The following is a 16,341-nucleotide window of genomic DNA, read 5'->3' as shown; positions in this document are numbered from 1 at the left end:
GTAAATTTCTTATATATTAACTCTAACGCGCTCGATACTATAGAAATATTAAATGTCTCTTTTGATTTTTTTTATTCCTCAGGTGGTTTTATCACAAACGCGGGCGGCGGCGGTCCCATGTCTGGTGGTGGTAGTAGCAGTATGGGTCCCGGTCCAAACTCTAGCATGCAGTTGACGCCAGTGCAGATTCAGCAGCAAATGATGCGACAGCAACAGCAGCTACAGTCACAGCAACAACAAATGTTACCGAATGCAGGTGGTGGCGGAGGGCCAGGACCCGGAAGCATGCAGATACAACAAATGCTACAGCAACACCACCAGCAGCAACAAGGTGGATCTGGCCCACATGGACCCGGGTCCAGCAGTATGATGACCCAAATGCAAATGGCCTCGCTGCACATGTCACAAGCGCAGCAGCAAATCACCATGCAACAGCAGCAGTTCGTGCAACAAACCACGTCGACCTCAGCAACGCACCATACGCAAATGATGCAAATGGGGCAGAGTGTGGTAAACAATAGTGCAGCCGCTGGTGGGTTGGTGGGTGTCCCAGGCGCGGGCGGACCAAACACAAGTGCTAGTGCTCATGGTGGATCCGGTTCCGGTGGCCATGGGCCAAGCAATAATAATATCACAAGCAATAACATGTCGGCGGCTGCATCAGTTGCGGCCGTAAATCAATCGACTAATTCCTCTGCTCCATCTAATACTGCCAGTGCCATAAATCAGACCATTAACTCTGTGGTGGCCAACTCAAATGATTTGTGTCTCGAATTCCTCGACAATTTACCGGTGGACAGTGGCAACTTTTCCACTCAGGATTTAATCAATTCGCTAGACAATGACAATTTCAATCTGCAAGATATTCTGTAGATCGAAAGGCAGGTCAAATGCACGCTGGTGCGTGGAAGGAAGTAGAAATGAGATAACTGAGATGCCATTCCTGGTGCTGGTTAATGAAAAACTACTCTTATCGTATATTTAAAAATACACTACGAGGCAATTCGAACCTAAGCCCAATATAATCAAAGAAATTTAGTTGGCAGTTGGTGGAGCTCTCAAAGAGCAGTCTCGAAAATCAAACTTTTATTTCCAATCGTTATATAAAAAACACTCCTCCGCCTCCGCCCTTGAAATTTTAAATTGAAACTTAATTTTTACTTGATTGTATGTACTTTAACTGTACTTTAAAACTTTGTTAAGTACTCATTTAGTTGTTGCTACAAATACATATGTAGGTGTACTGTTTTGCTTGTATTAAGTTCGAAACTTATTTGCTGACGTTTTTGCTGAAAGTTGTAATAATTTGTATTATTCAAGAGACATTCCATGAAATTTTCTTCTAAAACAACACTAAGCTAGTTTTTGCACCGAGATATGTGTGACTACTTATACAACTTATAATTATAAATTATAACAATGTACTTAAAGTGGATTGTGTTAAAGCTAAAGCAGATTACAAAAATATAAATACGAACAACTAAACAGCGCGATAGACACTTTTAGCAAGTCGGTAGCAATATGGCGTAGGACCCTTATTTTTTTAACTCGCACATACTTGCATGTACAAAATTTATACAATGTATGGATGCATATGCATGCTATGACTTTTCGTTTAGTTTTGAATTTGTTTCATTGAATTTTTCACATTTTGTATATTGAAGCGATTTGATAAGCAGTAAAATAATGTACATATATGTTCCAACACATGCATACAAACATACATATTAACATTTATACGAATCCCGTATAAATAAACGTGTTAAAATGCAAAACAACAAATTGGTGATATTTTTTCTATTATTAATTAATCTTATTGAAAAGAAACCCATAAAATAAGCACCTGAAATGGACTTGAAAAAGCTAAGAACGATTAAAATCAAATTCGTTTCACTCACAAATGAACATCATTAACAATACACACACATTTATAAAAGAAAATACATAAAACATACCGCGAATTCTAAGAAGAAAATTAAAAGTAGCAGAATAATTTAACGGGGAAAAATTAAAACGAAAGCAGCAGCATAATTATACAAAAAAAAATTATTGTAATTATCTTTATTGTATTTGTAAAGGATGTTTCGAAATATTTTTTAATCTATAAATTATTTTTAAGAAATCCATCAAAGACACACCCAAATATGCAAATATACTTACCTAAATCTTCAGATAAAGCGAACATTTGAGGATATAAAATGTAAAAACACAAAAATCCGTTGTTATTTTTTAAGTTACACGCAGGCATACACTGCAGATTATTGCATAAATGTATACACACATACATATACATACATTTGCATACAATTTTACAATATCAAATGTATAAGTAACTCAAATAACAGGTGTATTCTAACAATGTACGCCCCAAAATTATTTATTTAGTAAGAGTGTAGTTGGTAGTGCTTAAGTGAAACATTAAAAGGTTTATATACATAAAAAGATTTTACGGAGAAATTTAAAATAACTATAATTTTTATTGTAGTTGCTAAGCAAAAGCAAATGAATACAAAAGTACATTAACAATTGTTATTAAAATTATATTAATACACGCACTTAAATAAAAGAAAAAACAATAAAAGGGATAAAAGTATTAAACAATAATTAAGCCATTTCGAAACAAATATTATAGCGCTGGCAAAGTATATTGACCTTTTTGGAGACTTGAGTTAGCACTTATGCTTCGAAATCGCATAGGCAAATTTCAACAAGAAGAAATGCTCTATGTTAAAAGGTTTTAATCATATTCAAAAGAAATTCGTAAATCATATATACTTTTGATGCCACCAAATATTATCACAGACGTGTATTTGCCAAACCTATAAAAGAAGAAATTAATTCTATTATTGAGTTGTATTCGTAGGGTCGTCTTTGCATTTTGGCAAAAGTCTTTCTCTTCATTAATGCGCATAAATTTGTTGTGGTGTTTTTTAATATTATTTGAATCGTTGGGCGGGAAAATTATTTTATTATTTTTTTTTTTAAGAAGAGAATGCTTGTTTCACATATGGCTTAGAAAAATCGTGTATGGCTCATTTTTAATAAAAACAAAAACATATTAAAGGATTCGTTCGTAAACACAATATTAACGGTACACTGCTCGATGAACAAAAGTAACTTAATTCGTTAAATAAAAACGTGCCATTAAAAGCTTTTGGGCAAACAGTTTACAATACTGCGAAATCTTCTTGTAGCCACTGCAATATTACAGCCTTGCTTGAGGACTCTTTCGTACATACAGTGTTAGGTGCACTGCACAATCGACGATAGCAAAACAGTCGTGTGAATCAAAAGTATTTTAATACAAGTGGTGGCAGGACTACTGCCGATTTCTGCAAATAGGACAGCAAATATTTTGCTGTTGCGAGAAATTGAAGTTGCGTTTTCGAACAAGCCCTGATACTCTGTTGGTGATGTTCAGCTCATAATCCGTTACAATATTGCAGATGATTTTTGGCATAGACTGTGATATCTGAAAGAGTTAAAAAGTATGGCATAGCAAATTCTATCTATTTTCGTCGTGTGAATCAAAAGTATTTTAATACAAGTGGTGGCAGGACTACTGCCGATTTCTGCAAATAGGACAGCAAATATTTTGCTGTTGCGAGAAATTGAAGTTGCGTTTACGAACAAGCCCTGCTACTCTGTTGGTGATGTTCAGCTCATAATCCGTTACAATATTGCAGATGATTTTTGGCATAGACTGTGATATCTGAAAGAGTTAAAAAGTATGGCATAGCAAATTCTATCTATTTTCTAGTGATGAAACATTTTTAAAAATTTTCTTAGGAACATAGATTAAATTTTTTTTTCAGGACTTTGGCCCAAAGAGCCGATCTCTTTTCGAAATCAAATTCACCCACAAAAATAATAAAAAAACTATATTGAACATTAAAATAGTACTCACTTTACTTGTTCTGCATACTAGTAATTATTTATTACTTTTACTTCTATATTTTCAAATAATACGTTCGGCGCGAAATAACATCTTCAATATTGCGGCAGCTAATTAACTGAGTATCAGCAACAAGCTATCAAAAGAGTAATAGGGTCGCAGTTAGTGAAGCTCTGGAGATGGATAGTATAAAATACTTCCGAAAAAACATCTGCATGTCATGGAGAGCGTTTAAGTCAGTAGAAATACTCCATGTGCTTCATGTTTGAAAATCAGTAAAAAGTGTCTGCACATGTGTATACGTATTACTGCGAACTTACACCATAGACGTACGAAAAATTGTGTACAAGCATTAATATAAAATTATAAATCAAAGGCCCAACTAGGGCTACAACTAATATTCGAAAATTATACAAAAACAATTTAGTCTTAGTCCTTAAAATATACACAGAGGTTGCACCAGTGCCAATTTCGCCATTTTCCTTGGTTCAGTTCACAATTCTATTGCATAAATATATAAGTACACATACCCATAGCCACAGGAAATAAAATGACAACCAAATGTTTGACACTAAAACTAGCCGACAAAACTAGTACAGACTGCAAGTAAAGCGAAAACACAGCAAAAATAAATGACATAAATAAAGTAACAATGTAAACTAAATCAATCATTATATTTAACTAATCTTACATCTTATTTCCATATAAAATAAAACCCTAATAACCGAACTAAATATTACAACAAATCGAACACACCTAGAGCGCAAGCAGAAGTTACAAAATGAAAGGGATATACTAAATAGTGAAACCATAAAGGAAAATCAACTCATTTATTATTCATTAAAACAAGGTAAAATAAAATATATTAAATAAATATTAAACCAAAACACCAACAGTTCATGCAATTAAATAATAACTAGATTCATTAAGGAAATTGTAATAACGTGCTTTGAAGTACTTTTTTTCAATGTACGTCTAAGCCGTTTATCAATATTTTGCAACGATTTTTATTATTTTGTAAAAAAAGTAAACTAAGACGCCCAGGAACTCCGTCAATAGCGCAGCATTAAAGAAATTTACAATCATTCAAGGCTTGTTCGAGTTCCAATCACAACCGCTCGGTTGCGCGATTTTTTACAGTGTTCTGTTCGATGTGAAAGTGTGGCGACTTCGGCAATAGTATAGCTCTCTAATAACAGTTCGTGCCTCGAACAAGCCCTTTTTATATATAGAGGTAATAAGTTTTGTTTACTAATTTGTATTTTAATTGCATGATAAATATAATACTTACAGCCTATTTTCTAACGAAAAATTTAGATTTGAAATTATCATATTGTACACCATTGCAAAGCTATTTTATTTTATATTAACAAGGCCATTCGTTTTTATTTTACTGTAGTGTATATTTTTACTCGACCTCGAAGTGTAAAAATTTACATACTTTTTTTTAAATACAAAAGAGTATTACTGCGCTTTATCTGGTTTTAGTTTTATGATTATAAATACACGTAACTGTTTTACAGTAGAAAATTATATAGTAGTAATAGATACCACATAGCAACAATAAGAATTATTAAAATAATCATTACTATTAAGAAAAGTAAATGAATGAAATATAAAAATGCATAGTAAAAATATTACTTTTGTAAATAAAACATAAAAGGTATTACTGAATTTTTTATTTCTTAAGGAAAGGGTATTGACCAAATTCTATTATTGCAACTCCAAAAATAGCAATCTTATTGGAGGAATTATTTGCAAAATATAAAAATATATCAGACTGTTCAATCTGTTTATTTGCTTTTGTTCCGAGTTCTAGCAGCGGCGATGGTATGCACGGAGTAAAAAGTGTCAAAGGAAACTCTAAAGCTCAGACACCGACTAATTTGTAGATGCGTCCACGGCGCTGCCGCCACGTTCACACGACAGCCGATTCTCTTACCGAAGCGACCCAAATTTATGCTCGTGCAAGGGGTATCGCTCCAGCTGCATTCCCAAACATTTATAGGGAGGTCGTCTTCTAAAGAGAGACTTTTTTGAATGCCTTGCAAACCCTTTTTTAAATATATTAAAATTTCGGAGAACTGCTGAGCTATGTGTATTACTCTGAATAGTCTCTATTTAAGTATCTTTTCAAAATTCGCTGCGTCAAATGTTACGTGTGATCAATTCTACTACACGCAATGGAAATATGGACCCTTAAAATCGAATAGATCAAAATTGACAACTTTTAACCGTAATTAAGCGAGGAAGACTGCATATATGGGTCATATCCTCAGAAATCCAAACTACCAACTGTCTTGGAGGATAAAGTAGTATTGAATTATATTTATTTATTTGTTGTATATGAATCTTGTCAAAACAATTTATTTACATGAGCTTATTTTATGATTTTAATTACTTTTGTACGATGCTAAACATTCGAAATCGAATATGCAAATAAAGAAGAACTCTCTATCCGAAGATTATATGTGATTTTGAAAAAAAGTATAATCTCCCTTTCCACTCTCAGGGCTTTTTATTCCATGTAGTACGACGCTCTTTAAATTTTGATCAGTATAACAAATTTATGGAATAGTGATAGTTGTAGTAAAATCTTACCGAACGGAACTGACACAATAAAATTTGTAAATGACTGACAAGGCGCTGTGTTTTTACAGTATAAACATTCCTCATACAAGTTTGGGGAATACTACTGGAGTGACAGCACTTTATATATATATATAATATATAATTGGCGCGTACACCCTTTTTGAGTGTTTGGCCGAGCTCCTTCTCCTATTTGTGGTGTGCGTCTTAATGTTGTTCTACAAATGGAGGGACCTACAGTTTCATGCCGACTCCGAACGGCAGATATTTTTATGAGGAGCTTTTTCATGGAAGAAATACACTCGGAGGTTTGCCATTGCCTGCCAAGGGGCGACCGCTATTAGAAAAAACCTTTTTTTAATTTTAATCTTTCACCGAGACTCGAACCGACGTTCTCTCTGAATTCCGAATGGTAGTCACGCACCAACTCATTCGTCCACGGCGGCACTTTGTCGAATATAAATCTGGGTCGACAATAAAATATGTAGGCGGCTCACTATGTGTCGCAATTGTCATATTGTTTTATGTCGTAAAGTTTTAAACGTTTAGATTACTTCTAACCACAACCAACTATTTCTTAGCTGCGTGCAATTTTATATTATGACTTGTACGGTTCCTTGCGAACAATCTATATGTAATTTTAGCGGTTTAAAATTTACGACTTTTGATACCCCTTGGAATACCCCAATACATCAATAGAAATTGAACTAATTCATTTGAATAAAATTATAATTTATTTAACATTTTCAACGAATTTTCTGGATCGCGTCGTTTAACTCGCAGCATACCAGTTTTAGCAACTAAAGAAAAATTACATCAGGTTGTGCCAAAATCCGACTTCATCAACTGCGAAAGGAATATTGATTACCTAAAAATATTTATATAAACTATATATATATGAAACTTACCGTTTCCGATACAAGCATGGTTTAAGTGAAAATGGAGGTATCAGAGCCACTTTGCCCACGTTTCGAGACTTTTGAAATTGGAAAAAGTAAAATAACGTCTCGTTAACGTCCTTTTTCACCAATTCGAAGCCACACGCCTGTAAGCCACGAATAAACTCTCGCACGTCGTCGAAGCGTGACCTTATCTCGGCAATTATTACATGTCCATTAGGTCGTAATACACGATTCGCTTCTAGCAAATAGTCTTTTAAATTCGTGCCCATCAATGAGAGACAGTATACGGCTATATCCACCGACTGATCGTCGAGTGGTGTGTGCGCCATATCACAAGCAATAATATCGTTACGTGTGCTCACCAAATCCATCGAATACACCTTATTAGGAACCGATTCGGCGAGGCGGCCCTCACCGCATCCAAAATCGACTATTTCTAGTGCTTTTGGCAAGCGTTTAATAATTTTTATAATACGATCAAGCGGATTCAGAGGCCACTTTTCTACTTGCTGTTGATAACCGGCATGGTAAGCATCGAATGCCTCTGTATCTGACTTGAAAAATTCTCCCGCTTCTGCGCTATCCATGGTGTACAACTGTTCGTTTATGTAGCGAAAACGGCCACCCAACAATTGATGTTTTAGAGAGTTTTCAAAAACTTTAAGTCCAATGTCCTCTGAACTTGCTGATGCCCCTAATACATTCCCGCCATTACTCGGTTTTAATGAGGATGCAGCGGACACAATGGAGTCTTTTGAAGCCGAGACCTGCACCTTCTTATGTTTAGTCAGTTTCTTAGCTTTCATTTTAATGGCTGATATTGATTGCTGGCTGATATTTAATGGAGGCACTGGCACTATCATCACTTTAGCCTGCATCTTTTGATTTTTGGCTGGGTCCTTTTTAAAAATACGTCGATTCTTCGCCGTTTCTGATTTAGTTCCACTTTTCATACTTTTTGATTTGCTTAAACCTCCTTTTTTTAAATCTGTGGTTGTGTTCCCACCTGCCTGAGCGATTTTCTTGCCTTTTATTTTGTTTAGTTCAGTTTGTTCCGACTGAGCTGCACTAACCTTTCCGCTACCTCCACCCAACGAAACTTTAGTCCGAAATTTCATCGCTTCCGCGAGATTCTCCCAAGACGTGGGTACAAAAAATTTCGGCATTGTAAAAAAATTGTTATATCCCAAATTGAATATTTAATTTTTTTAAGTATACAGACAAAAATTTCAAGTCTAATTTGTAAAAATCTCGATGATATAAAAAATTCTAAAACTAGAACAATTAAAAGTGATCAATGTGTATTCAATACAAATTGGAAATGATAAACAAATGTAAGAGATTCGCCTTAGAATTTAACTGAGTTGCCCCTGCACGTGCGGTGTCAAACCCAACATGCACAGCTGATTGTGTAAATTGTAATAGACGAGTGAAAAGTGACTTTGGTACAAAATTTGCTGGGTAACCCATTAATACCAAGCTACTCAGTTATAAATTATATATGTAGGTATTTCCATTACAAACTGTAGCAAGCTTTTTTCTTTTATTTTCTTACACTTTTTCCTTTGGTAGTCGTCATATTCTAATAAAAACAATCTTTGGTTGATTTTCTAGAGGTTAAAATTTATTATCGTAAGTCAAGGATGATAGATTACTAGGTTTGGCCAACCATAATAAAAAACCAAAATGTGAGGGAAATTTCGGCTGCCACGTATCGATTCTCAATGAATTTGAATGAATTAGTTGATTGGCTAACCCAAAAATGATAGGTTATCAAATTGCGCACTTAACTTCGGCTATCACGTAACGGGGGTATATATTCCCACACTCGTCGATCCAGCCGTTGTTGAGATAGCAACGATTTGTTTAATACACCAAAGTCAAAAACCAAAAAATGCAAATAGTTCTTTTATCTATAATTAGCATTATTCAACATTGTTTTCAAGTTATTTTAATAAAAATTAAAAACTTCCTAAGTTTATTTTGTAAACGTTTTTGAAATTTACTGTTAGGCAAAACTGTGTGGTCAGAGAGCAATCAGCTGACACGTTTTTACAGAACAATCCAAAATTTTCATTTAGCCACGTACATGATCTACGATACTACGGAACGGAACGGTGGTGATTTTAAATTTACATGGGGCTCTCATTATAGTCAGCTGACACGGAACGTACGTTTACGTTGGTGAGTATGGGAATCTTAACAACTCCTGACTCGTCAGCTCTTCCTCCGATTCTGTGAAATTTCCGAAAATCCGGCTAACGGTCTGATAATGGCCACACCACTAAAAAAATGTTCACCGTAATTGTAAGTGACATACAGTACGTGACACATTATTCTCCTACATATACTGTGCTCAAGTAGTGATGTATTAACATTTCGGTGCCCAATCTTTCAAAAAAAATTCGGGTAGTCAATACTTCCTTTCGATACTCGATACCTTGCTCGATATCGTAGCCTTCATGGTAAGTTGCTGACGTGTATTTAAAATTTATAAAAACTGGTTCATTGCCTTTTAGTTTAACGTCCCTTATAGTTTAACGGCTATTAGGCATCACTTCTTCATGTTCTTGTGTTTGGCAGTTTGGCAAAAGAAGGGCACTTTGGCACTCAAACCAGAGAACGTAATTGAATAACATTCTCTGATCAAACCATTAACCGCAAGAAATGCAACAAAGTGGCTTCTATAGCGAAGTCAGATTTTGTGGATTCGCCTTGCGGTTAATGGTTTGATCAGAGAATGTTATTCAATTACGTTCTCTGGTTTGAGTGCCAAAGTGCCCTTCTTTTGCCAAACTGCCAAACACAAGAACATGAAGAAAGTTATATATGTAGCGTTTCCTAATTATATTTTCGTTAAATTTAGTTTATTGAATATATAAATGGGTGCATACACCTCTGTTAGTGGTTTGACCAAGCTCCAATTAATTTCACAAAATGGTGGGAGCTACAGCTTTACGCTGCGTCCGAACGGTAGATGGTTTTTTGTAAGGAGTTTTTTCATAGCAAATACACTCTCGGAGGCTTGTCATTGCCTGCCGGGGGTGACCGCTATTAGAATAAATAGTTTCTATCAGCAACAAATACAAATATAGATCACTTTGACATTCAAACCACCAAATCGTAGGGAAACAAATAAATCAATTGCTCTATAGCTGTCATGTGAATGTGAATCCACCTTTGGAACAATTACATACATATGTATGTATATAATAACTTACTTTCTGATAGTAAAAACTATTGTTTCCGGTTTTCTCTCTATTATTCGAATTTATTATTTTGTTTGCCTCCCACGAATGCGGATCCGTGCAGCTTATGCCACCCACGAGCCGAAGAAAGCCTCCAAAAACAATTGTTTGGCAGAAATTCAGAAATTTAAGTCCTTCGAAAAGCCTCAGTAAATGGAAGCTCTTTTCTTAAATTTCTAATATTTACACAAATGCGCAGTCAAATATTCCACTTTTCATAAAATGTTTGAGCAAAGACATAGTACCAACGCAATTTTCCAGGAATTAATTTCCGAAAGCATGCTCTGCCTGCTTAAGACGAAACATTCTTGGGGAGAATTGCATACGTTCATAAGTGCATATATATATGTACATAAATTCTGAGAAATGACGAGTGAGACTACATACAATAAGTCCTTCGGGCTCATCGCATATTCGCAAACGTACATGGGCATATATGTATGCATACATATGTGTAGATACAGATACATACATACATAAATATGTTATGAAGGTAAAAAAACAAAAGAATACTAATTGAAATGGAAGTGTGACAAAAGTTTTTCAGATACAAGGTGTTGAATGAAAACAACACAGGACGTGGGAAGAGAGAATTGTTTAGAGGACGTTTCACACCATAGCAAGTGTGTCCAAAGATATAATGGGAGAGATGTACATGGAATATAAGAAGAGAATAAATGAAAGAAAAGAGGTTGAAAGCAGACGGCTGAGTGGCACAAAGTACAGGAAGTAATTCATCTAGTATGACAGTGTAGCTTGCTATAAATAGCAAACCACCCACGCCCATACCCACACCATACTCCAACATGCATTCCACTCTTCATGAATGAACTATAATGTGTTTTCTGTATTAGGTTTGTCTTCCCTTATTTTGCGTTTACATAAGTGAATATTTGCACATATTCTTTCATAGTTAAGTGCATTCCATGTGCACGCGCATCGAATGTTTTACTGAATGCCTACTCATATTTGTCTAGTGGTAAACACGTTTGCATAGTTTTAGGCGCATTCGCTTTTGAGCGTTACTAACTGAACATGTAATTTCTGTTAAAAAAGCAGCCAAAATTCTCAATTAAGCGAACCGTGCTTGAGTTATTGTCAAGATATTTTTTTCTTGCTTGAAACATCTTCTAGATACTGATATATGTATCTGACAGATTGATAGTGATGATTTTCATCATGCTGGTCGTCCATCCACCTCTGTGACTGACGAAGACATAGAAAAAGTAAATAAAATTTTACTTGAAGAATACCGTGTGAGCATTAGAGAGATAATAGCAGCCAATATAGGATCGGTACAGAATGTTACGCGCGAAGTTTTGGGGGATTAGATGCGTTTAAACCAGATAATACTTTTTTATAATTCTTTGATATGGTATTTCCTATATACAGGGTGGCTGATGAATTTTGCTACATGAAGAAACTCAAATAACTTTTTTTTTAGTGTATGGAATTCATTTATTTTTTTTTCAAGTTGAAGGTCATTAAATTTTATTAAATGTAGCTTAACTAGTTTTAAAAATAATTGAATTTAAATGCCCCCCATGCTCGTTGACACAAGTGCGGCATCTTAGTAAAAAGTTGTTCATTGCTGCTTTGAGAGTTGCGACAGGAATAGCCGCAATTGTTGCCCGAATGGATTGTTTTATTGTAGTTCATCCAAATTTGTTGGCTTTGTTTTATAAACTTCTTGTTTACATAAACCCCACAAGAAAAAGTCAGGTGCAGTAAGGTCAGGCGACCTGGACGGCCAACGAAATTCGGAGTTTCTTGAAATCAGTTTATTGGGAAATTTTCGTCGCAACTCTGTCATAACAGTCTGGGCTATGTGAGACGTTGCCCCATCTTGTTGAAACCACACAGAGTTGAAAGGAATTCTCTTTCGGCGTAGTTCTGGATAGAAAAATTCTTTCAGCATTTTCAAATAACGGTATCCAGTAACCGTAACGGTGTGACCATTTTCTTCAAAAAAATAAGGCCCGACAATACAGCGTGAAGAAACCGCACACCACACTGTCACGCGAAGAGGATGCAATTCCGTCTCGTGGAGTATCTGTGGGTTAGAAGTACTCCATATTCGACAATTTTGTTTGTTCACATTGCCGTTTAAATCGAAATGGGCCTCATCAGACATGAAAAGGCAGTTTAACATGTTTTGGTCTTCTTCCACCATTTGCAGGATCTTCTGGCAAAATTCCAAGCGAATCGGCAAGTCTGCTGCATTCAGTTTGAATGCATTTGAATTTTGTAGGGAAATAAGTCTAAATCTTTGTGCATTATTGTTTGCAAAGACTGTCGGCTGACACCAAGTTGAGCAGATAAGCTTCTTGTTGAAACCCTTGGATTGCTTTGTATAGCTGCAGCTACATCAGCGATCGTTTCCTCCGTCCGAACTGGTGGGTTTCGATGATAAGGCCTTCTTGCGACTGTTCCTTGCTCATCAAAATTATTCACCAGTCTCATTATGGTCCACCTGCTCGGGGGATCGCCGCCAAACATCCGCCTGTACTCTCTCTGTACCAAAACTACGGACTCCAGTGCGTGATAGCGGCGGACTATCCAAATTCTTGTTTGCGTGTCCCAGTTATCCATTTTAATAAATTTTAAAGATCAATCTGCAAATTAAAACAAAAATGGAACAGATAACTTAAAAAGAAAAAAAGTTATTCAATTTTTTTTTGGTAGCGGCTTTCATCAGCCACCCTGTATTATACATGACGCTATGCGTCAATTACATTGCATTGATGATGATATTGTTCTTGATTTTTCGCTTTCAAGAATTGTTTTTTTATATCTTTTGAATGCCATTTTATAGATATAAATAAATAATTGGTGTGTACACTTCTGTTACGTGTTTGGCCAAGCTGTCCCGCCTCTATGTGGCGTGCGACTTGATATTGTTCCACAAATGGAGGGGCCTACAGTTTTAGGGCGATTCCGAACAGCAAATGGTTTTTTATGAGGTGCTTTTTGATGACAGAAATACACTTTTTCTATATTATAGATGTTTTTAAATATATTTATGTGTACGGCGGCCGCCGTCGGCTTGAAACTGTAGGTCCATCCATTTGGGGAACAACATCAAATATATTAGCACATTGGTGTATATGCCTTAAAGTTGTTCCACAAATGGATAAAATAGTCAATAAAGTACGAGTTTTGCAGAGCCCTGAAAATTCATTGAATGGACGTAAAAGGTGTCCAAATACATACAGATGTGAGTACGTACATTCGCATGTCTGTATGAATGGAAAAATGTTAAAAGCAATTTAGCACCATTTCCTGCCTGTTTAAAATATCGCACCTTAGCAAAAAGACAACTCAAACCAAACCCAAGAAATTTAAAAACTTTGAAAAAATTAATGATAAATTCCTACGAAAATGAATATAGATATACACATATGTATGCATACTAAAACATTGTAATTTTCTATGTATGTGTGCATCTAAGATTATATTACAATAATACAAGTATGTTCATACATAAGCAACTTGCAACTATTGTTATAGCACGAAAAATATTTTATAAATCAGTTTATTTATGGCTGGTGCTAAGGTACCATGTTTTCATATGTACTTGTACAATCTAAAAGTTATTATTGTGGCTTAGCAATATAAAAAAAAATACTGCTAACTCATGTGATAATAAACATTTTAACGTTGTAGTACTTTATTGTCCCATTGACAATAACAGCTCTGGATCCGCTCCCACCAACTTCTTAATATACTCACACGAAATGTTTTGCCACTCCTCTTTTGACCCCTCTTATGCCGTCAGATTATATATATATATATAATTGGCGCGTACACCCTTTTTGGGTGTTTGCCCGAGCTCCTCCTCCTATTTGTGGTGTGCGTCTTGATGCTGAGGGTCCTACAGTTTCAAGCCGACTCCGAAACGCAGATATTTTTATGAGGAGCTTTTTCATGTCGATTGGTCTCGGTTTTTATGTTTTCGAATCTCTTCATCTCGAACGGACCATAGTTTATTAATAACATTCAAGTCTGGCGGTTGCGTGGTTTTTGGACGAGCCAAATCAGTACAATTCACGATTTATGATTTTGTAGAAAGTTTTCCTTTAAGATATCCAAACATTTATACCTATCCATATTACTAAAAAAAAAAATCAATTTCCGGTTTCTTCAGAAGGGCTGTATCACCATACCATTACGTGTCCTCCGCAGATTTTTGATCTGAAAAGGGTAAACTTTCTTTCTTCAGTAAAAATTATAGTGTTTCTAAAGTTGTCATGCATTGATATATGGTCTCTTGCAAACTTCAATCTGGCAGTAAGGTTTTTGGTACCGATAAATGTCTTGTCCATGGAAATCAGCTTATGTTATGCTTCTGCGGACAAGTTGGAGATGATACTTTTTCCTCAAGATATATTTCACCTTTATTTGTAATTGTTCGAGCACTCTCATGTGGATTTTCACGTACTTTTCGCAAGATCCGTATTAAATCATTATTATTAAAAATCTTGTTATGCGCAGTTTCTGCTTGTTTTACACAGGGTTTTTGTTCACATAACGCCTAATAACACAAAAATTTATAATAGTTATTTATTACTTTCGTAGGTAGTAGTAGGCGTTCGAAAACGTTGCATAATTATTTATCCCTCAAGAATTGAGAAGGCAAGAGGGCCATTTTGTATACAAACACCCAAAAGTTGGACGCAAAAACGATCTTAAAACTGCGCTCGTTGAGGATGAGTCGAAATTATCCCGGAAGTGACCCAGAAGCTAGTCGCTTCAATGTCAAAGAGGGTAAGGAGGGTGGCTACACTAAATATCGACACATTTTTTGTGCCTTTAAATTTTATATAAATAGTGTATCCTGTTACCTAGTTGAAATAAGCTGCGACTTTATTTTTAGTTATTAATTGTTAAAAATTATTGAAAAAATATTTAAAGAATAATTAAAAGTATAAATGGTAAGTTTAAACAATGTACTAATAAACTGCGGTTAAATCATATTATACATACCTTTCTTAATTTTGTTTTCATTGGTGGTTAAATTTGTTATAGGTGCTGGGCGGAGAAAAAACTTCACGACTACTATTTTTAAACGTATTCAGACATTGTTTTGACCCATTTGAGTTTGGGTCAATCTTGTCAATCGGACTTCTTTTATAACTAATAATTGATTATGTCTTGTACATATGCATGTATGTAGTTACATATAAATGTTGGTAAGAGTGGCCTTTTCCTTGCTGATTTTTATTAATAATTGCAATATGTACACTTCACTGTTGGAATCACTTCAATGGTGGAACTCTTGTGCACATATATATGTACATATGTATGTGTGTATGAGATTGTTGTTGTTCAGTTGTTATTCACGACCATACGGATGCTACAACCTAAATAGCTTACCGTCTCTGGCTATCCCAATGATTGGAACTGCTTAGTTGCTAAGCATACTCTTATATATGTATGATTGTACATATATGTACGGGTGTAAACGCTTGGAGGATTGATGGCAACGAGTTTCCTTATTCGTGTGCTTATGTACATACATATGTATGTTTGTACGTAGAACATGCCAATCGACGCGATTGACAAAGGTAAGAACCATTTATGTACGTATAGTTGTAGCGCACTATAACTGTAAAATGGACATAACCTTTTTTATCCAAATCAATACTATGCAATCGATGTAATCCGGTGAATTAATGAACGACGCTCAAGATGCACTTGAGCAGCT

At 35.3% G+C, this 16,341-nt stretch overlaps 2 protein-coding genes across 8 annotated transcripts in view; one reads left to right on the top strand and one right to left on the bottom strand.

Annotated features, from left to right (window-relative positions):
• LOC128868345 (neurogenic protein mastermind) overlaps positions 1 to 5,518 on the top strand; it is a 204,116-nt gene extending 198,598 nt beyond the window's left edge. For all 7 annotated transcript variants that reach the window (XM_054110331.1, XM_054110335.1, XM_054110333.1 and 4 more), the window contains one exon: positions 83 to 5,518. In XM_054110331.1, coding sequence (XP_053966306.1) covers positions 83 to 873 — 791 coding nt within the window. In that variant the 3' untranslated portion in view covers positions 874 to 5,518. The remainder of the gene's footprint in view (positions 1 to 82) is intronic.
• Positions 5,519 to 7,195: 1,677 nt separating this feature from the next.
• LOC128868349 (ribosomal RNA-processing protein 8) lies at positions 7,196 to 8,723 on the bottom strand. The gene is made up of 2 exons (XM_054110343.1): positions 7,393 to 8,723; positions 7,196 to 7,330 (listed from the first exon to the last, which is right to left on the bottom strand). Exons 1-2 carry the CDS (start codon positions 8,550 to 8,552, stop codon positions 7,327 to 7,329), a joined length of 1,164 nt encoding a protein of 387 aa, XP_053966318.1. The 5' UTR covers positions 8,553 to 8,723; the 3' UTR covers positions 7,196 to 7,326.
• Between the last annotated feature and the right edge of the window lie 7,618 nt (positions 8,724 to 16,341).

This window comes from Anastrepha ludens, chromosome 6 (assembly GCF_028408465.1).
Source record: "Anastrepha ludens isolate Willacy chromosome 6, idAnaLude1.1, whole genome shotgun sequence".
Lineage (NCBI taxonomy): Eukaryota > Metazoa > Arthropoda > Insecta > Diptera > Tephritidae > Anastrepha > Anastrepha ludens.
The sequence above is the reverse complement of the archived record's forward strand: the minus strand, read 5'-3'. Positions and strand labels throughout refer to the sequence as shown.

Bases quoted from the DNA above. Each gene is read 5' to 3' on its own strand.
- LOC128868349 (XM_054110343.1), bottom strand. From the start codon at position 8,552: ATGCCGAAATTTTTTGTACCCACGTCTTGGGAGAATCTCGCGGAAGCG.